At 37.6% G+C, this 22,097-nt stretch overlaps 2 protein-coding genes across 2 annotated transcripts in view; both read right to left on the minus strand.

Moving 5' to 3' along the window:
* Nucleotides 1–803: 803 nt before the first annotated feature.
* On the minus strand, nt 804–1,691 carry CXHXorf66 (chromosome X CXorf66 homolog). Its single transcript, XM_073227542.1, is given in 1 exon segment — nt 804–1,691. A coding segment is annotated over 1 exon segment (888 nt).
* Nucleotides 1,692–2,694: 1,003 nt separating this feature from the next.
* The window catches only part of LOC108400946 (uncharacterized protein CXorf66 homolog), a 45,563-nt gene continuing 26,160 nt past the window's right edge, over nt 2,695–22,097 (minus strand). Inside the window, exons 2-3 of the mRNA XM_037003616.2 lie at nt 3,542–3,668; nt 2,695–2,846 (exon numbers count right to left, since the gene is read on the minus strand). Of these exons, the coding sequence (XP_036859511.2) occupies nt 2,695–2,846; nt 3,542–3,668 (279 nt within the window). The remainder of the gene's footprint in view (nt 2,847–3,541; nt 3,669–22,097) is intronic.

The raw sequence follows: 22,097 nt of genomic DNA on the forward strand, positions 1-22,097 counted from the left end.
AGATGGTATAGGGGACTAACCTCACTACACTAGCATATAGGCTCGGAATCAGGTCATTGCCAGCTCTTCCCAGCCGTGCCATTGGAAGAAGGCAAGATGACATGTCTTTAGTGGGGAAGTTGGAGGATATAACTCCAAGGTTCTCCCGTGACCTCCCACCCTTGCCAGTTCAGAGTTGGGAGGTACCATGTGGGGAAAATCAGTAGATCAGACCTTCAACTGGGACCTTTTGTGGATTCCGAACAGGGAAACCTCTTAACCATTTTGACGGGTAACAATAAAAAGCCTTGTTGAGACTTATGAAGACTAGAACACTTAGGCTAATATCATAGAGCTCCTGGTGTGGATGCTGGAGGCTGGACCCTCACTTTAGCTAGCAGTTCCTGGAGGCAGTGGAGTTAGAAATGGCTATCAGGGGTTTTCCTAAGTCATCCAAGCCCAGGCACACAGAGCCATTTCTGCCAAGCACTGGGAACTGCAAAAATACAGTCTTACGCTGTGAGGACTGTATGTGAACATTAAAAAAAGAACCTTAATTGGTTTGGGACTTCAACTGAGGGCTAATCCAAGGGAAGGAGGAATCCAGTGTACCCATCTTGCAATTCCCTGTGTGTGTATGTTTTTAGTTCCCATCCAAGTGACCAGGTCTAAGATACATCAAAAGAGCCTTATGCCTCCAAAATGCAATAACTACAAGAAGATAATTTGTTATATCATGCATTTAATTACTATTTTTCAAATACATTGCCTCCAAGGTGGATAGGGCTTATCTCACTAGTGATCACAGGTGAATTTTTTCTCTATCAATGTCTTAAAGGATCATGAGCATAAAATAGTTGGTATAAATTTGCTTCTTCACAGGTGGCCTTTATTTTTACAGAGCCCTTAATTAGTTTGGTGCCTCTAGGGATAACTTCATTGTGTTTTATGTTGCAAATAATGGTTATCTCCTTATCATTGTCATCACTGTCACATATCATATCACTGGCACTCACGTTTTCACAGAATGCAATATCTCTGGGATCTGATGTATGAAAGGGTTTGGAAAAAGGCCTCACTTCACTTGGAAAAAGTGGCTTTTGAGTATTTTTCTTCTTTACCTGAGAAATTTTGACCAATGACTTGGAAGTTCTGCAGGCGAGGCATCTTTTCTTGTAGCACAAACAAGGCTTGGCTAATTGAGGCCTAGGTAACATGTCTGACATTCCTGTATTAACTGACCTTTTTAGATTAGGGTGTCTGGGGGACTTGGGCAGTTTCTGTAAACTGAATGGCTTGGGTGGCAAGATTTGATTTCATGGACAGGGTGGACAAGGTGGCTTGGTTAGTCTGACTGGATATTGTACACTGGTTGGCCAAGGTGACCTGACTGCCTTATTTGGATAGGATTAACTAACTTGACTGACTAGCTTATATGACTTTTCTAGACTGCCTGTTCTGTATGACTTTTCCAGGTGGGGTGACCTCAATACATTCTCTGGGCTTGATGGCCTAGATGAGTTTTCCTGAGATGGTCTGATTAACTTTTCTTCACTAGATGATACGGATGACTTTTCTGGACTTGAGGGTCTAGATAACTTGATTACACTGGATAGCATGGGTTGTTTTTCTGGACTGCATGGACAGTCTGTCTTGAATTTACTGAATATTTTCGATCTGGATGACTTGGCTGTTATCTATTCTTTCTTCATGCTGAAAATAAGAAAATTGGGAGTATGACAATTTAAATCAAAAGACTACTATTGGTATCACTAGAAAACACAGTCTGTGTCAGTTTAGACTTTTGGTCTTTTTTTTGGTTTGGTAGGAAAATTGAAAACACTAAGAATTGGAGTGTGGTGAAAGCCATGAATCACTATACAAACATATTGTTAAATGCTTTGTCTTTTTCTTAAGAGTGTTTTACCCTTTCAACTACATTAGATAACCATATAGTCTATATATGGAATGATACAAAGTTGTTTCAAATCTAGTATTAAGAGAGAATTTCATTTATTTTAGAAATTAAACTTTGCATAAAAAAGTCACAAGTTGACATCTGACATACTAATGTATAACTTGTGGCAAGAAAAAATAAATGTTTTAGACCAAAGTCATTGTTTTCCTGTTGTGTTTACATCACCAAATTATCCAAATTATCCACATATATTTATATTCACAATATTCCTCTAAAACTAAAGGAATGGAGCACAAGTGTATATTAGTCAACAGTCCTTAATTGGGAAATTTTTAGAGAACCACTCTATTAGGGCCAGCCTGATTCTCCTCAATGAAAGGCAGGTAGTGAGGTCTTGAGAACCAAAACAGTGAATAAATTTTCATGCTATTACATCTTAAAATGGTACATTACTCAAAATGTTTATCTTTGGAATGAAGAGAACCAACACCCTTTCTCTCCATTTCTTCATTCTCTATTGTTCATATAGTCATGCCCTCTTTTCCTAGACTTACTTTAAAATAGGATTAGCAGCCTAAGGCTCAACTGAACCCTGAATAAAAAATAACTTTGGCTCAAGTTGTTAATGTACTTGAGAATATTTAAGAGATGATATTATTTAAGTGACAGTATCCACTCACAAGATGTTAGTAGCTGTTTAGAAGCCTAAAGTTAGCATTAAGTAACCACCACAACCATGAAACTTCCACAATATGTATGCACACACTCTTCATATTCTTAATTCAAAGGTGTAAAACTTATGTTAGATCTTTGCAGGCATTGTCGCTCATACAATTATAGTGGATAACATAAGAACACGTAAAGCCAAAACCTATGATCATAATACCAATTATGATAATGAGTCTAAAATTGTCCAATTTGGTCTGCATTAATTCACCATGCTTAGCTCCTGTGAAAGATGGTATCACCAGAAAATGTGTTAAGTAACCACATTTTTTACGTGGTTTGCCACTATCAGTCAAAATAAAATCTCTTCATCATTGATTGTTTTTAGCATGGCAAATATTCAATTGTCATTTTCTTCCCTCTGTCACGTCCCCAGCCATAGTCTGGAAGCCAAAGCTGGAAGGCATCTCTGACTAATCAGTATAATTCCCTGGGTTACCCCGTATCTTGCCCTTCTTACTCCATTACCTAGGTTTTTGAGTGTGTGTGTGTGTATGTCTTGCCTGTGTGAATGCACTTGAGTATTTGTGTGTGTGTGTGTGTGTGTGTGTGTGTGTGTGTGTGTGTGTATTTGAATGTGTATGATAGAAAATGTGAAGGAACAAGAAAAACTCTTGGTTGAAATGCCAGATTAATTCACATAGTAACATCTAGCTTAGTTGAGGGCAGGGTGTTAGTGGATTGGGCGCGGAAGGGGAGTAAAGGGGAACAATATATGTGTACTCTTTATGCTTCTATGTTGCTTTGGTTTTTTACACAGAACTAAAACACTCAGGTGTCATCCTAGAAATTTCTGAGGTTCAACTAATGGTAACATCCAAGAAACAGCAGATTTCTTAAAGAGAGCTAGCTTGTCTAATTAAGTGCTCAAATGCCTAAAAGACCATAATTTCTAAGTTTTTAAGGTTAGGCACATACCTTTAGTAGAAGATTCATTACTCTGGCTTGTATTTAAACAACTACTTGTCCAAATGAACAAAAGTAGTACATAAATGAAAAGATTCGTGTCCAGGTATTTGTTTAAATGCCTCTTCTGCCAAGGAAACTACTGTATTTGATATGGTTCAGTCTGTTCTAGAGGTCTATGACATCAGTATTATTGTGTCATATCCTGAAACATAATCTCACCATGGAGATTCATGAGCTTCTGTGTACAGATATTATCAAATGACTTTTAATCATTTATTTCCCCTTTACATAAGATATTCAATCAAATTCAAATCTAGACAACTGGGGAATTTTTAAAAAGACAGGGAAGTATTTGGAAAAGGTAGGGAGAATGGCACAGCTATGTTTATTTAAGATCTATTTCTCACTATTAAATGGCAAGGGGGAACTTTGCAGCCTTGTAGTTCTTAAGTGTTATAGGGGCTAAATCATCCTGTAGTATAAGTCTGTAGGAATTTTTCTTAATAAAATTAAGATTTTGAATAGTCCTCCAACCTTTTTACTGAGCTGCTGCTAACCATCAGGCTGAAGTTCAGTTCAACAAACATTTATAAAGTACTCCTATATTCAAGATGCCATACTTAATGCTACACATCCCAAAGTAACCAAGATAAAAATCTCTGCACTTGCCACGGTAATCAAAACAATTTGATACTGGCACAAGAACAGACCCACAGACCAGTGGAACAGAATAGAGAGTCCAGATATTAACCCAAACATATATGGTCAATTAATATATGATTAAGAAGCCATGGATATACAGTGGGAAAATGACAGCCTCTTCAACAGCTGGTGTTGGCAAAACTGGACAGCTACATGTAAGAGAATTAAACTGGATCATTATCTGACCCCATACACAAAAGTAAATTCAAAATGGATCAAAGACCTGAATGTAAGTCATGAAACCATAAAACTCTTAGAAAAAACATAGGCAAAAACCTTTTGGACATAAACATGAGCAACTTCTTCATGAATATATCTCCCCAGGCAAGGGAAACAAAAGCAAAAATGAACAAGTGGGACTATATCAAGCTGAAAAGTTTCTGTACAGCAAAGGACATCATCAATAGAACAAAAAGACATCCTACAGTTTGGGAGAATATATGCATAAATGACTTATCTGATAAAGGGTTGACATCCAAAATATATAAAGAGCTCACACACCTCAAACAAAAAACAAATAATCCAATTAAAAAATGGGCAGAGGATCTGAACAGACACTTCTCCAAAAAATAAATTCAGATGGCCAACAGGCACATGAAAAGATGCTTCCCATCGCTATTCATCAGGGAATGCAAATTAAAACTGCAGTGAGACATCACCTCACACCAGTAAGGATGGCCACCATCCAAAAGACAAACAACAACAAATGTTGGCGAGGATGTGGAGAAAGGGGAACCCTCCTACACTGCTGGTGGGAATATAAATTAGTTCAACCATTGTGGAAAGCAGTATGGAGGTTCCTCAAAAAACTCAAAATAGAAATACCATTTGACCCAGGAATTCCACTGCAAGGAATTGACCCTAAGAAGGCAGCAGCCCAGTTTGAAAAAGACATATGCACCCCTATGTTTATCGCAGCACTATTTACAATAGCCAAGACATGGAAGCAACCTAAGTGTCCATCAGTAGATGAATGGATAAAGAAGAGGTGGTACGTATACACAATGGAGTATTATCCATCCATAAAAAGAAAAAAAATCCTTCCATTTGCAACAACATGGATGGAGCTAGATGGTATTATGCTTAGTGAAATAAGCCAGGCAGAGAAAGACAAGTATCAAATGATCTCACTCATCTGTGGAGAATAAGAACAAAGAAAAAACCTGAAGGAACCAAACAGCAGCAGACTCACAGAACTCAAGAATGGACTAACAGTTACCAAAGGGAAGGGGTTGGGGATTAAGGGGTATTATAATTAGTACTCACAATATAGATAGGTCACGGGAAAAGCAGTACAGCACAGAGAAGACAAATAATGACTCTATAGCATTTTTTTTACTTTTGTGTATATGACTTTTATTTTTTTTGTTATTTTATTTTTTATTAAGGTTTCATTAATATACAGTCTTATGCTCAGGTTTCACTTAAGCAACATTGTGGTTACTACATTTCCCCCTATTATCAATGGAATATTATTCAGCCATAAGAAGAAAACAAACCCTACCATTTGCAACAACATGCATGGAGCTAGAGGGTATTATGCTCAGTGAAATAAGCCAGGTGGAAAAAAACAAGTAACAAATGATTTCACTCATCTGTGGAGTGTAAGAACAAAGAAAAAAAACTGAAGGAACAAAACAGCAGCAGACTCACAGAACCCAAGAATGGACTAACAGGTACCAAAGGGAAAGGGACTGGGAGGATTGGTGGGAAGGGAGGCATAAGGGGGGAAAAGGGGCACTACGATTAGCAGACATAATGTAGGGGGTAGGGGGCACTGGGAGGGTTTTACAACACAGAGAAGACAAGTAGTGATTCTACAGCATCTTACTACGCTGATGGACAGTGACTGTAATGGGGTATGTGGGGGGGACTTGGTGATGAGGGAAGTCTAGTAACCATAATGTCGCTCATGTAATTGTAGATTAATGATACAAAAAAATCCCTACACTTCTGGAACTTATATTCAAGTAGGGAATACAAGTGATTATGAGGTACTGTGAAGTGGTCTATATTAAGAGTAAGTACAGTGTTTGGGGTGAGAAAGTTCATTCTAACAATAATTGAAAAGAATGGATTAGAAGGGAGATCAGTCTGTTAGTGGGGAGACTACTTAGGGAGAAGAGAGCAGGTGGTTAACAAAATTGAGGTGCTGAGGACAGAGATGAATGGATGAGTTTTAAAGAAATATTAAAGAACTGTAATTGAATGATTTGGTTCTTGATTGTTAGAGTAAAGGAAAGTGAAGAGTTGAGGAAAGCTTGGACAACTGAGTGGCTATTGATCCTATTCATTGAGACAGAAGATACAGAAGAAATTGCAGCTCTGAGAAGAACAGTGATAGTAGAAGTTGATGAGTTCAGTTTGAGTCATGTTGAGCTTAAGGGCCTCTTGAGATATCCAAGTACACCTGTGCAGAAGCCAGCACTATATGGAGTTGGAGTTCAGAAGATAGATTCAGGCTGGGAACCATCAGCATCTAGAACAGGATGTCTTCTTTTTTTTAAAATTAAGGTATAATTGATATACAATCTTATGAAGATTTCACATGAGCAACAGTGACTGTAATGGGGTTTGTGAGCGGGACTTGATAATAGGGGGAAATGTAGTAACCACAATGTTGCTTAAGTGAAACCTGAGCATAAGATTGTATATTAATGAAACCTTAATAAAAAATAAAATAACAAAAAAAATAAAAGTCATATACACAAAAGTAAAAAAAATGCTATAGAGTCATTATTTGTCTTCTCTGTGCTGTACTGCTTTTCCCGTGACCTATCTATATTGTGAGTACTAATTATAATACCCCTTAATCCCCAACCCCTTCCCTTTGGTAACTGTTAGTCCATTCTTGAGTTCTGTGAGTCTGCTGCTGTTTGGTTCCTTCAGGTTTTTTCTTTGTTCTTATTCTCCACAGATGAGTGAGATCATTTGATACTTGTCTTTCTCTGCCTGGCTTATTTCACTAAGCATAATACCATCTAGCTCCATCCATGTTGTTGCAAATGGAAGGATTTTTTTTCTTTTTATGGATGGATAATACTCCATTGTGTATACGTACCACCTCTTCTTTATCCATTCATCTACTGATGGACACTTAGGTTGCTTCCATTTCTTGGCTATTGTAAATAGTGCTGCGATAAACATAGGGATGCATATGTCTTTTTGAAACTGGGCTGCTGCCTTCTTAGGGTCAATTCCTGAGTGGAATTCCTGGGTCAAATGGTATTTCTATTTTGAGTTTTTTGAGGAACCTCCATACTGCTTTCCACAATGGTTGAACTAATTTACATTCCCACCAGCATTGTAGGAGGATTCCCCTTTCTCCACATCCTCGCCAACACTGGACAAATTTCTTATTATAATTTTCTGATTACCTGTTTTTTCCTTGCATTCTCTCTGCCATGTAGCCATTTGAGCATGTTCACCATGTCTGGAGAGTCAGTAAATGGAACTCAAGTCAGTGCACTGTCTCTGCATTCACTTCATGGACACTGTGTTACACATTCTACTCCCTTCCATATTGCCTACCCTTGGGTAGTATAGTTCAATTAATTGAGATAGTTGCTTTGTTTTTGTTTGTTTCCAGCATTTAGAAATTGGTTAGAGGAAACTGATCTAGCAAAGAAAAGCCAGAGAGGTGGGAAGGAAAACGAGAAAAGTGTGAGGTCCTGAAAGCCATGGGAAGAATTTTCCGAGGCACAGGGAGTAGTCAACAATGATAAATGCTGCTAAATATCTGAGACAGATAAGGACTGAAAATAAGTTAAAATGGATTTAATAATGAAAAAGTCGTGAGTGATCTAGGCAAGAAGACTGTTTCAGGGGAAAGTTAGAGGCAGAGGTCAGGCCATTTCAATAGGTTGAAGAGTAATTGTGAGCTGAGGAAGTGAAGTCAGCTGGTGTAGACAGTTCTTTTAAGTTTGACTACAAAGGGGAAAAAAAGGGTGGTTGTTAGAGTGGGATGGTGTTCCTAGGGAGGACATTTTGTTAGATTGAAAAACCAGCTCAATTCAGAGCTGATGGGAAAGAGCTAGAATGGCAGCAGGGGGAGATGTTGAAGCCAAAGAAAAGAGTGGGGCTAAATGATAGAACCAGGGATAGAATTTTGATTAATACTGTGCATATAGATGTACTTTAAAATCCCATTTCTAGCTTCAGATTTATTCTTATTGTTTTTATTGTTGTCAGAACTAGGCTGAGGCTCAGTGAGGCGCTTGACTCTGGCACAAACACTCAGTTATCAAGATAAAATTTTGATGCAATATTTTAAAATTTTTAATTAATGCAAAAAAATCCATGATGTACAAAATATCAAAAAATTTAAATAAAGAAAGGATCTAACTCTGCACTTGCCCCTAATCCCATCCCTGTGTCTTCAGCCTGCAGGGCCATCCTTATCCTTCTTCACTTTAGAAAAGGCAATGAACAGGGTCCAAGCACAGCAGTTGCTTCTAAAGATCTCCAGGATCCCTAGAACTCTGTCTTGGTCATCTGTTCCAGGGCTTTTCTCCTGGGTTCCTGTTTGATGATTTTCTGTGAAGAATGCCTCTTTCTGCTCTCCTTCCTTGGCTCTCCAGAGCTGAATCTTCACCACTTTTTGAATCCCTTCCTTTCATCTAATTGTTTTGCACCCAAAGACTGGCCAGCATTGTCCCCATTGTCACTGCTGCAAATCCCCGCTATCATTTAAAGTTGCCAGAACTTTAAATTTTGGCCAGATCAGTGAATGCAGAATGGTATGTCACTATGGTTTCTAAGAGTGAATGCAGAATGGCATGTCACTATGGTTTCTAAGAGTTTGTCAAATTTGTATGTTTTCAAATTTGGTGGCATTAAGCTGCACCACTGGTTGGGGCAAAGGGACAGCATTCCAGTTGGAGGGAACCACCTTCAGGACCTGATCACCTCCCAAAGACCCCACCTACTAATATCATCATATCCAGAATTAGATTTTCAACATGTGAATTTTGGGGTGACACAAACATCTAGATGATAGCAGAAAGAGTTCTGAGTCAGGTCAGAGATTGGTAAATTTGTAGAACAGAAAAAAGTCACCACAGACGAAGCATAATGAGTTTACCCCTGTCTGGTTAGCTAAACTCTCAATACCTAATGTCTTGCCTGTCTTAACATGTGGTATCTGCTGAGACCTCACCTGCCAGTCCTGATATCTTCTGACCATCTCTATTATTGCATCATATATATGGTGAAATAATGTTTTAATTTTAACCAAGCTGATTCAGTCTGGGTCTTATGCTACTTATCTCTTATCAGATACCTTTAACATTTGGATGAACTTCCAGTGTATTTCAAAATGTCTTTCTTACCATTCCACCACAGGTTCATTGTCAATTCCTCTGTGATCATCAAACAGCTCTAAAATTGGTATTTAGACTTTCACATGGAGTTCTAAAAGATGTTTGAGAATGCATTTTCAGGAATTTGTTTTAGAACTAAAAAGTAGCTTCCATTTCTATGGCCTAGAACAGGGACAGACCCTGTTAACTCAGCAGCTGTGAATTATGGTTTGTTCTTTGGGAAATTTGGCTGTCGTTTCAGTGACTCTGATAGTCTAACTTAGGTTTTGCCTATTGGGTTGTGACATACAGACATAAAAAGCAAAACCCAAGATAAGGATTTTACTAATGATGAAGTGATGTTTGCCTCTGGCCCTCTTGGTAGCTAGATTCTACTGATTACTCTCAGTGAACCACACCATCTGGTATTTGTGTCCTGTGCAGTCTATGCCACATTGGTCTGTGGCTGGCACTAACCAGTAGAATGCTGTGCAAGGGATGTTGTGTCAGTTCCAGACCCAGTCTTTTTTTTTCATTCAGCATTCAACATTTATTTGCTTTCCAGCTTTATTGAGATATAATTGACATACAACGTGGCATAAGTTTAAGGTGTACAATGTGATGATTTGATATATGAATATATAATGAAATGATTACCACAAAATAAGGTTAGTTAACACAGCCATCACCTCACATGTGTAAACTTTTTTGTGTGGGTGGTGAGAACTTTTAAGATTTACTCTGTTAGCAGCTTTCAAGAACACAGTACAGTATTGTTAACTATCATCACAGTTTTGTACATTAGATCCCCAGAATGTATTCATCTTATGACTGGAAGTTTGTACCCTTTGGCCACCTTCACACATTTCCACCCCAAACCCCTCCCCCTGCCCCTGGCCACCACCAATCTTGTCTCCATTTCTATGAGTTCATTTTTTTCTTTTTAGAATACCCACATAAGTGAGATTGCACAGTATTTGCCTTTTCTCTGTATGACTTATTTCACTTAGCATGATATTTCAAGGTCCATCTGTGCTGTCACAAATGGCAGGATTTCCTTTTCTTTTTTGATGGCTGAGTAATGCTCTGCTGTATGTACACTGCACTTTATCCATTCATTTGTTGATAGACACTTAGGTTGTTTCCATGTCTTAGCTATTGTAAATAGTGCTGCGGTGAATATCTCCTGAAGATAGTAATTTCATTTCCTTCAGCTATATACCCAGAAGTGGGATTGCTGGGCCATATGGTGGTTATATTTTAAATTTTTTGAGAATTTCCCTCTTGTCTTTTTTAAATAGGCATTCTAACAGGATTGAGATGATACCTCATTTGGTTTTGATTTGTATTTCCCTGGTGATTAGTGATATCGATCACCTTTTCATGTATCTATTGGCCTTTGCATATTTTCTCTGGAAAAATGTCTATTCAGATAGATCTTTGCCCATTTAAAAATCTGGTTATTTGTTTTATGTCATTTCTTTATTATGAGCTTTATGAGTTCCTTATGTATTTTGGATATAACCACTTATCAGATAGATAGTTTGGAGATATTTTCTCTTATTCTATAGGCTGCCTTTTCATTTTGTTGGCTGTTTCTTTTCTAGTGCAGAAGCTTTTAGTTTGATGTCATCCCACTTGGTGATTTTTGCTTTTCTTGCTTGTGCTTTTGGTGTCATATCCATAAAATTATTACTGAGACCAACGTTAAAAAGCTTTGTCTTTATGTGTTCTTCTAAGAGTTTTATGTTTTCAGGTCTTACATTTAAGTTTTTAACCCATTTCAGTTAATTTTTGTAAATGCTGTAAGATAGGGGCCAGACCCATCCTTTAAGAGCACTGCCAGTTTCTGTTTCTTGTTTCTTGTAATGCTCACTTTTGGGAACATGTAAACATTTGGGAACATTTGAGAACATTTGAGCCAACATGTAAAAAGTCTAGTTACCTTTTTGCAGAGACCATGTGGCGACGTGATGTGGAGACGAGAGGCCCTGAGACCGTATGGAAATATAGAGCAGTCCAGTTGTTGTCAGGGTCCCAGTCAAGCCTCCAGATACCTCCATACTTAGCCATCATGCAACTGCCCTGCATGAGAACTACCAAGTGAGACCAGCAGAACTGTTAGGAGGGAAGGGACTCGGCTCAGTGTCGCAGGTTAGTCAGAGATGTGAAACCCAAGTCAAGAAAGCAAAGTAATTTTAATGTACTCTGTATAGAGTGACAGAGCAGGCCTGCCTTAGGTTAGACAAGGCTGACTGCTTATTGTGGCTTCTTTTATGTGGTTTTGGCCAGGCAGAGAAGTCCTTCCTCTAGGTCTGTTCTGGCTGGTGAAATGAGGACAGGGGCTGTGCTGTGCCTGTGGTTCTGAAGTTTCTTATCTGGGGAGACCCTGGACATTTCCTGAGTTGCTCTTGGACCCTGTGGCTTCATCTGATTAATTCTCTGAGTCATTTCTTTCTCTCTGGCTTCATCTGATTAACTCCCTGAGTCATTTGGGGGAGCCCCTCTCCCTTTCTTGTCCTACTCATTTCTGTCTTTCTGCCTAACAGAACTTCACAGCTGAGTTTAATAAACCCACAGAATTATTATAGATAATAGAACGATTGTTTAGAGCTACTAAGTGTCAGGGTGGTTGGTTATATTAATATACAAAATAATATACAAAAGAGCAATTGGTATATAAATGTCTGGACTTAATTCCAATATATGTATGTGTTGGCCATGGGGAGGGAGGAGGCAGATGGCAGGGGAGAGATTTCACACCACCAAGAAATTCTCAGACACCAACTAGGTATCCTGCAATTCAACTCAATTCTGACACCGTCTACCCAGAGATAGTCAAATTCCACAGGTTAAGGGTTCAGTCCTGCAAGACTGTCCACCCTACACAATCACAAGTCCAGTTTGTGACCTGATTCCCATGACTCTGTCCTTGGGTTCAATTAATTTGCTAGAGTGGCTCACAGAACTCAGGGAAACATTTTACTTACTACATCACCAGTTTATTGTAAAATAATATAACTCAGGATCAGCCAGATGGAAGAGATGCATAGAATAAGGTATGGGGAAATCTTCTGAGTACTGCTTTCCCCAAATCTCCATGTGTTCACTGACCTAGAAGGTCTCTGAACCCTGTCCTTTGGATTTTTATGGAAGATGCATTACATAAGTATGACTGATAAACCCATTAGCCTCTGACTAGTGGAAATCAACCTCAAGTCCCTCTAACCTTTCCTGGAGGTTGGAGGGCAGAGGTCAGGGGTGGAGGGACTCAAAAGTTCCAACCCTCTGATCTCACTGTTGGTTTCCCTGGCAACCAGCCCCAATTTTTAAGTGCTTTCCAAAGGTCATCTTATTAGCATAAATCCAGTTGCAGGTGAATGGGGTTTGTTATGAATAAAAGACACCCATTTCACCTTTGTGGCTCTGAAGCTGTTCCGTAAACTGAGGACAAGAGTGCAGATATGGACAAAAGATGTTCCCATTGCTCTTATGCTCAGGAAATTCCAAGGGTTTGGGGACCTGCATGTGAGCCAGGAACCATGGAGGAAGAACAAATTTATATTAGAAATATATTTTGGTCATCTGAATGACGAAATATATATTTCTTATCACAGTATGAGGAAGTGGAGTGCTCACATAACAAAAATCTAAAATATGTAGCAGCAAGCAAAAGTTGAAATGGCCTTTTGGAAACTGTTATTGAAGGCTGAAGGAAACGCTAATTTTGGGGATCTCATAGCCATGATATAAGAAGTATACCCTGCTGGGAAAGCCACCTGTAGTAGAGGGGCCTTGAAATGCAAGAAGTGGACAGGCCCAGTCTTCCCAGACAAGCCTTCAGATGACTTCAGCCCAGTTATCTTGTTATCTAATTGCAACGAAGTCAGAGACCCCAAGTGAGATCAGCAAAAGAATTGCCCAGCTGAGCCAAGTTCAGTAACACAATGATGTGAGGTAATAAAATAGTTGTTGTTTTAAGCCATTAAGTTTTGAGGTTATTTGTTATGTAAAATAGATAACTGAAACACCTCTTCTGGCTTCTCGTATTCATTGTTCATCTCTTTACCCCTGTAAATGAAATGACCTCATACTACCTTATATACATTCAGGACCCACAGTTATAAAGTACCTTTACATGAAATAAATAACAAATGAAAAAAATAAGTGAAAAATTCATAACCAATTTATCTGATAAGTAGTTAATACCCAAAATATATAAGGCACTCATACACCTTAACACCAAAAAAAGACCCTGATTAGAAAATGAGCAGAGGGCATGAACAGACACCTCTCCAAAGAAGAAATACAAATGGCCAAAAGGCACATGAAAAGATGCTCCACATCACTAATCATCAGGGAAGTGCAAATAAAAACCACAATGAGATTTTACCTCATGCCAGTTAGAATGGTCACTATCGAAAAGACAAGAAATAACAAGTGTTGACAAGGATGTGGAAAAATGGGAACCCTCCTACACTGCTGGTGGGAATGTCAATTAGTGCAGCCACTGTGGAAAGCTGTATGGAGATTCTTCAAAAAACTAAAAATATAAATACAAAACTAGTAATTCCACTCCTAGGAATTTACCCAAAGAAAACAAAATCCCTGGTTTTAAAAATTAAACATATGAAAAATAAATAAATAAAACGAAAGCATTAGCAGTGCTATAGATGGTCATTAAAGTCTTGGCTGTGGAGTCAGATAGCCCTCACATCAAATTCCTGCTTAATTGTAAACTTGGTTAGCTCATTTAAGCATTTTGTGATTTTAATTTCTTATTCTGTCACATGGGGTGTCAAAAGACAAAAATAGTACAATTTAGCTATGAGTTTGGTGTCCTTTGTTTAAGGGAAAGTATTCCATGGTTTGGAGAAGTGCAGTGTCTCACAAATAGTGAGGCACTTTTCCTGAGGGATTTTGGGCAAGGGCTAGTGGCCCCTATTTTCTAAGGTGAGGTGAACTAGCTAAAGTGAGTTGGAGGATTGTGATTGATGTTGTGTTGAGTTTCTTTGACATGTGTTTTCTGTAACTGCAGGATGACTTAGGTTTAGATTTGTGACATGGGCCAGGCCACTGAGGCAGCCTCCATTTTGTGGGTTCCAAAATACAAATTTCCTTTATCAGGGGAAATGGTACGTGTCTCTTTCCAGCTTTGTTATGAGGCTAAAATAACCATAAACATCGTGATTACTTTAAAGCTATAGGAATAAATGCTACTTTAAAAACAGCTATAAAAGCTATAGGAGTTTATTTTTATTAGATAATCAGCAATTAGCCAAACTAGCCCCTTGAAGGTTGCAAGTTAGTCGACCTCTCTCTGAATTGATGTCTGCAAGAATGCTGACTAACCATTGTCCACCTGCAACAACCAGGTTATGCTCTTCAGACTATTCACCTGTGTTACTGTTATTGACCTGTTTGTCTCTTGCAACTCTTAACCTGTATCCTTGCCAATATCTTTCAGACACTTTCTGGCATTGGGGACATGCTTCACATTCAACTCTCAGCCATTGCCCTCATTTTTTTTCATACATTTGGCCACTCATCCATCACTCACTCAGACCATTTTTTTTGGATATTGTCAATCTTCAAGGAACTCTCCAATTGCACTCCTGTTCTGAGACACAGGAGGCTTCCCAACCAGACTTAAAAAACTCCTTCTGGACTTCAGCTTCCGATGAAGATGGATCAAGGTAGGCCAGATCCATATGAATCACTGACAAAAAAAGAATTGATATGAGGCCAGCATCACTCTAATACCAAAATCAGACAAAGACACCACAAAAAAAGAAAATCATAGACCAATATCCCTGAACATTGATGCAAAAATCCTCAAAAAAATATTAGCAAACTGAATTCAAAAATACATCAAAATCAAAAAGATCATCCATCATGACCAAGTGGGATTTATTCCAGAGATGCAAGGATGGTACAATATTCAAAAATCAATGAATATCGTATATCACATCTACAGAAAGAAAGACAAAAATCATAAGATCATCTCAATAGATGCTGAAAAAGCATTTGAAAACATTTAACAATGATCCATGATAAAAACTCTTAACAAAGTGGGTATAGAGGGTATGTACCTCAACATCATAAAGGCCATATATGACAAACCCACAGCCAACATCATACTTAATAGCAAAAAGCAGAAAGCTTTTCCTCTAAGATCAGGAAAAAGACAAGGATGCCCACTCTCCCCACTTTTATTCAACATGGTACTGGAAGTCCTAGCCACGGCAATCAGACAAAGAGATAAAATCATCCAGACTGGTAAAGAAGAAGTTAAACTGTCACTATTTGTGGGCAACATGATATTATACATAGAAAACTCTAAAGAATCCACAAAAAAACTATTAGAACTAATAGTATTAGTACAGCACAGAGAGTACAGTTAATGATTCTATAACATCTTACTACACTGATGGATAGTTATAGCACTGGAGGGGGTGAGGATTTGATTATATGGGTAACTGTTGAACCACTGTTGTGTATTTGAAACCAACATAAGATTGTATATCAATGATACTTTAATAAAAAAATATTTAAAACAGTAGTCTCAAGACACAAGACATCAGACAACAATGAAGAGTGATTCTGAGAGAAAGAACAAGGTGAACATAACAATGTCCCATCTTACAACCTCAAGAAAATTTCCAGTCCCCACAGTACAAAAAGGGAGAGCCCAGGATGGAGACAGAAAGACTTTCCTTGGATTTATAATATATGTAGAACTATGATATATGACAATAGCACAAAGGAGAAGAGGGGAGAATGAAAGTAGACTACTGTATGGGTCCTTATACTATATGTGAAATAGTATATCAGTTGGAGAAAGGCTGTGATAAGATAAATATATATCCAATAAACCCTAAGACAGTCACTAAAACAATAAAACAAGGGATTATGGTTAATAAACTAACAGAGGAGATAAATTGGAATCATAAAAAATACTCAGTGAATCCAAAATAAGCCAGAAAAAAATGAAATGAGAAAAGAGTGCAAGTGGGAAAATTTTTAAAAGAAACTAATAGCAAGACAATAAAATTAAACTTAAACATTTCAGTGATCACATTAAATGTAAATGGTCTAAATGCTTCAATTAAAGGTAGAGATTATCATACTAGATTTTTTAAAAACAAGAGCCAGCTACATTCTGTCTACAAGAACCTACTTTAACTATAAAGATACAAATACATTAAAAGTATGATGGAATGAAGTTTGCAATGGTCACATTAGTCAAATGAAGCCTGGAATGCTTATATTAATGTCAAAGTAGATTTCAGAGCAAAGAATATTGCCACAGGTAAATGAAGGTATTTCCTAAAAATAAAAAAGTCAATTCTTCAAGAGAAGATAATATTCCAAACATTTATAAGTCTAAAATCAGAGCTTCAAAATGTATGAGACAAAAACAAAGAAGTGGCAAGGAGAAATAAAATTCTAATGGAAAGTTGCAGTATTTCTCCCTCAGTTATTAATAGAACAATCAGATGGACAATTTAGAAGCTTATAAAAGATTAAACAACACTGTGAACCATCTCAACCTAATTGGCATAGTAGAGTAAGCCATACCATTTAACAGTAATGGAATTGAATTAGAGATCAATAACAAAAAAATCTTGAAAATCCCACATATATTTGGGAACTAAATAACACACTTCTAAAATAGCCATGGGTCAAAAAAAGATACCAGAAGAGAAATTGGAAAGTACTTTGAAATGAATCAAAATGAAAACACAGCGTACCAGAATTTGTAGGGTGTTACCAAAGCAGTACTTGGGGGAAATTTATAGCACTAAATGTCTGGGTTAGAAAAGGAGAATAGTCCCAAGGAAGTGACATCAACTTCCATCTAAAGAAACTAGAAAAAGAACAATTTAAGCTCAACATAAGGAGAGGAAAGGAAATAATAAGGATCAGAAGAGACATACATGAAATGTGAAACAACCACTGCCAAAACAATAGAGGAAAAGTCAAAGAAACTAAATGCTGCTGCTGCTTTGAGAAGATCAATAAAATTGATAAACTTCTAGCCAGACTTACCAGGAAAACTAAAGAGAAGACCAATAAGAGGAATGAGAAAAGTTATATCACTACAAATTCCACAGATCCTAAGAGGTTAACAAAGAAATATATACACATGTGTATTCCCCAAAAATTGACAACTTAGAAAGACACAAATGACCAAAGCTCCACAGATTATTGGAATAAAACCTTCAAGAAGTTCACTGAAGTGTCTCAGCCTCAGTTTCTTTGTAAAATGGCAGGATTGTTGGGAGGAGTAAGTGCACGTGAAGTTCTTAGCTACCATTATCTTCATCATCACTGTCGTCACAGCATCGTTGTTGTCATCATCCTCTGGAATACAGACTTGCACAGCAAACGAAGATCTGAATGAGATTGGGAAGAAACCATCAGCTACTAGAGGAGCTGGTTCATTTGGTAAATGCTTCTCTTTGGACTCTGATCTTATTCAGTCTTATCTTTTTATCTTAAAAATTCTCCAGCCTTACCAGAGAGTTCTTGTTGGTGCCTTGTGCATTAAAAGCCTGCTTGATCACTATCAATAAATTGTGCTGATAAAAAGGTTTGTCAATTAAATAAATAACTGGAAATTTCAATAATTTGCAGTACTCAGGGAAAAATAATCTTTAAAATATTCTGGGTACATTCCTCAAACCTAGAGCATTAATTAAAATTCATTGAAAACATTTTGCTAACCTATGACTCAAAGTGTAAGACACTACTCATCAAATGATCAGGTGCAAGGGATTGTTTGCCTGCTGTGTATTCCTTTTTAAGTTGGGGTTCCTCAGCTGAAGTGCTGAACACAGACAATATTTGACTGACTGTTTCCTCAGTTTCTCCCAAGAGAGTACCCATAGTACCACCAGTGCCACTCTAGATGAATAGGAGAAAAGTTAATTCATTACATAGGATGGATGTCTTAGGATATCAGGGATGATTTCCTTGCAGAACCCCAGTTGAAAAATGATGATTTATAGAAATGAGGCACCATCCATCTACCTCACAGGGATGCTCTGGGGATTATCAAGATAAAGCTTGTTAAACTCATGAGAAGCAAACTTAATGGTGTATTATAAGGTAGTAATGAATTTCTTATTCATTATGAATAGGCTGATGCTTTTTTTAAGGCTTGTTTTTTTAAGTAAAGAACTATTTTTGCTATTTTAAAAATCAGAAACAAAGCATCGCTCAGACTCCACAAAAAAAGAAAATTGCAGACCAATATCCCTGATGAACATAGATGCAGAAAGCCTCAACAAAATATTAGCAAACTGGATTTGAAAATACATCAAGAAAATCATACACCATGATCAAGTGGGATTCATCTCAGGGATACAAGGATGGTACAACATTCAAAACTCCATCAACATCATCCGCCAAATTAACAAAAAGAAAGACAAAAACCACATGATCATCTCCATAGATGCCGAAAAAGCATTCAACAAAATTCAACATCCATTCATGATAAAAACTCTCAACAAAATGGGTATAGAGGGCAAGTATCTCAACATAATAAAGGCTATATATGACAAACCCATAGCCAACATCATACAGCTATTCACCTAAAATTGGGAACAAGGCAGGGATGGCCACTCTCTCCACTGTTAATCAACATAGTACTGGAGGTCATAGCCATGGCAATCAGACAAAACAAAGAAATAGAAGGCATCCAGATTGGTAAAGAAGAAGTCAAACTGTCACTATTTGCAGATAACATGATATTGTACATAAAAAACCCTAAGGGATCCACTCCAACTGCTAGAACTAATATCTGAATTCAAGAAAGTTGCAGGATACAAAATTAATACACAGAAATCTGTTGCATTCCTATACACTAACAATGAACTAGGAGAAAGAGAAATCAGGGAAACAAGCCCATTCACAATTGCATCAAAAACAATACAATACCTAAGAATAAACCCAATGAAGGAAGTGAAAGACCTATACCCTGAAAACTACAAGACACTCTTAAGAGAAATTAAAGAGGACATGAACAAATGGAAATTCATTCCATGCTCTTGGGTAGGAAGAATTAATATTGTCAAAGTGGCCATCCTGCCTAAAGCAATCTACAGATTCAATGCAATCCCTAACAAAATACCAACAGCATTCTTGAACGAACTGGAACAAATAGTTCTGAAATTCATATGGAACCACAAAAGACCCTGATTAGCCAAAGCATTCCTGAGAAGGAAGAATAAAGCAGGGAGGATTACAGTTCCCAACTTCAAGCTCTACTACAAAGCCACAGTAATTAAGACAATTTGGTACTGGCACAAGAACAGACCCAAAGACCAGTAGAACAGAATAGAGTACAGGTATTAACCCAAACGTATATGGTCAATTTATATACGATACAGAAGCCATGGATATACAATGGGGAAATGACAGTCTCTTCAACAATTGGTGTTGGCAAAACTGGACAGCTACATGTAAGAGAATGAAACTGGATCATTGTCTAACCCCATACACAGAAGTAAATTTGAAATGGATCAAAGACCTGAATGTAAGTCATGAAACCATAAAACTCTTAGAAAAAAACAAAGGCAAAAATATCTTGGACATAAACTTCTTCATGAACATGTCTCCCTGGGCAAGGGAAACAAAAGCAAAACTGAACAAGTGGGACTACATCAAGCTGAAAAGCTTCTGTACAGCAAAGGACACCATCAACAGAACAAAAAGACATCCTACAGTATGGGAGAATATATTCATAAATGACATATCTGATAAAGGGTTGACATCCAAAATATATAGAGAGCTCAAGTACCTCAACAAACAAAAAGCAAATAATCTGATTAAAAAATATGCAGAAAATCTGAACAGACACTTCTCCAAAGAAGACATTCAGATGGCCAACAGGCACATGAAAAGATGCTCCACATCGCTATTCATCAGAAAAATGCAAATTAAAACCACAATGAAATATCACCTCACACCAGTTAAGATGGCCAACATCCAAAAGACAAACAACAAATGTTGGCGAGGATGTGGAGAAAGGGGAACCCTCCTACACTGCTGGTGGGAATGTAAATTAGTTCAACCATTGTGGAAAGCTGTATGGAGGTTCCTCAAAAAACTCAAAATAGAAATACCATTTGACCCAGGAATTCTACTCCTAGGAATTTACCCTAAGAATGCAGCAGCCCAGTTTGAAAAAGACAGATGCACCCCTATGTTTATCGCAGCACTATGTACAATAGCCAAGAAATGGAAGCAACCTAAGTGTCCATCAGTAGATGAATGGATAAAGAAGAGGTGGTACATACACACAATGGAATATTATTCAACCATAAGAAGAAAACAAATCCTACCATTTGCAACAACGTGGATGGAGCTAGAGGGTATTATGCTCAGTAAAATAAGCCAGGTGGAAAAAGACAAGTATCAAATGATTTCACTAATCTGTGGAGTATAAGAACAAAGAGAAAACTGAAGGAACAAAACAGCAGCAGACTCACAGAACCCAAAAATGGACTAACATTTACCAAAGGGAAAGGGACTGAGGAGGATGGGTGGGAAGGGAGGCATAAGGGGAAAAATTTGGCATTACAGTTAGCACACATAATGCAGGGGGTGGGCATAAGGAGTGCTGTACAACACAGAGAAGATAAGCAGTGATTCTGTAGCATCTTACTATGCTGATGGACAGTGACTATAATGGGGTATGTGGTGGAGACTTGATAATGAGGGAGTCTAGTAACCACGATATTGCTCATATAATTGTAGATTAATGATAACAAAAGAAAAAAGAAAAAAAATCACTCAAAGACAAATACCTAGAGATAGTGAAATTAACTTTTAAGATGTATATCCATCCCAGTTTTTAAAAACTCATTTATATGTATTTTTAATAAAATGATGTTCTAGATGTTTGAAACTTAAAAATAACTTTCCCTTTAACATCAGTCAGAACACAGACTTTTGAAGTTGAAAGGAATTTGGAAGAAAAAACAGACCCACAGATTGGAAATGATTTGATTAAAGCAGATCAGAACCAGGGCTGAGACTGCAGACTTCTGCATAGCCTAGAGAGAGATCTTTGCTTTCTCCATTGTGCTACCCATTGTTGGAGGTCTGCTCATTTCGGACTTTAATCAAATATTTTCTTCCTTAAAATACCTTTCCCTTTCCTTGCCAAATATGCTTAAGAAAAATCAGCTGGAAAATAGGGGTAGAGATAATTAACACGTTGTTTAATGAAGCCCTAATATCATACATCATTGAAAACAGTGTTTGAGAACCTGGTTAGTTAGAATTTTTTTCTGGGTTCCCTTTCTTTTTATTAGAAAGGTGGATTGGCCGGTCAGACATGGTGCTAGTGATTGAAATCAGCCTAATTGCTTTATAATATGTTTTTAATTTCAACAAAGGCCAGTTACCCTCCCAGCAAATCAATAAACAACCAACCAAAGCTGATTTTCAGGTAATGAAAAACACAGCAAGTTGAGTGCTGCCTGCCTGGTTTCCTAAGAACAGTCTAACGCAATTTGAGATAACCTTGAGGCTTTACACAAGCCCTCTTG

The sequence above is a fragment of the Manis javanica genome, chromosome X (genome assembly GCF_040802235.1).
Source record: "Manis javanica isolate MJ-LG chromosome X, MJ_LKY, whole genome shotgun sequence".
Classification (NCBI taxonomy): domain Eukaryota; kingdom Metazoa; phylum Chordata; class Mammalia; order Pholidota; family Manidae; genus Manis; species Manis javanica.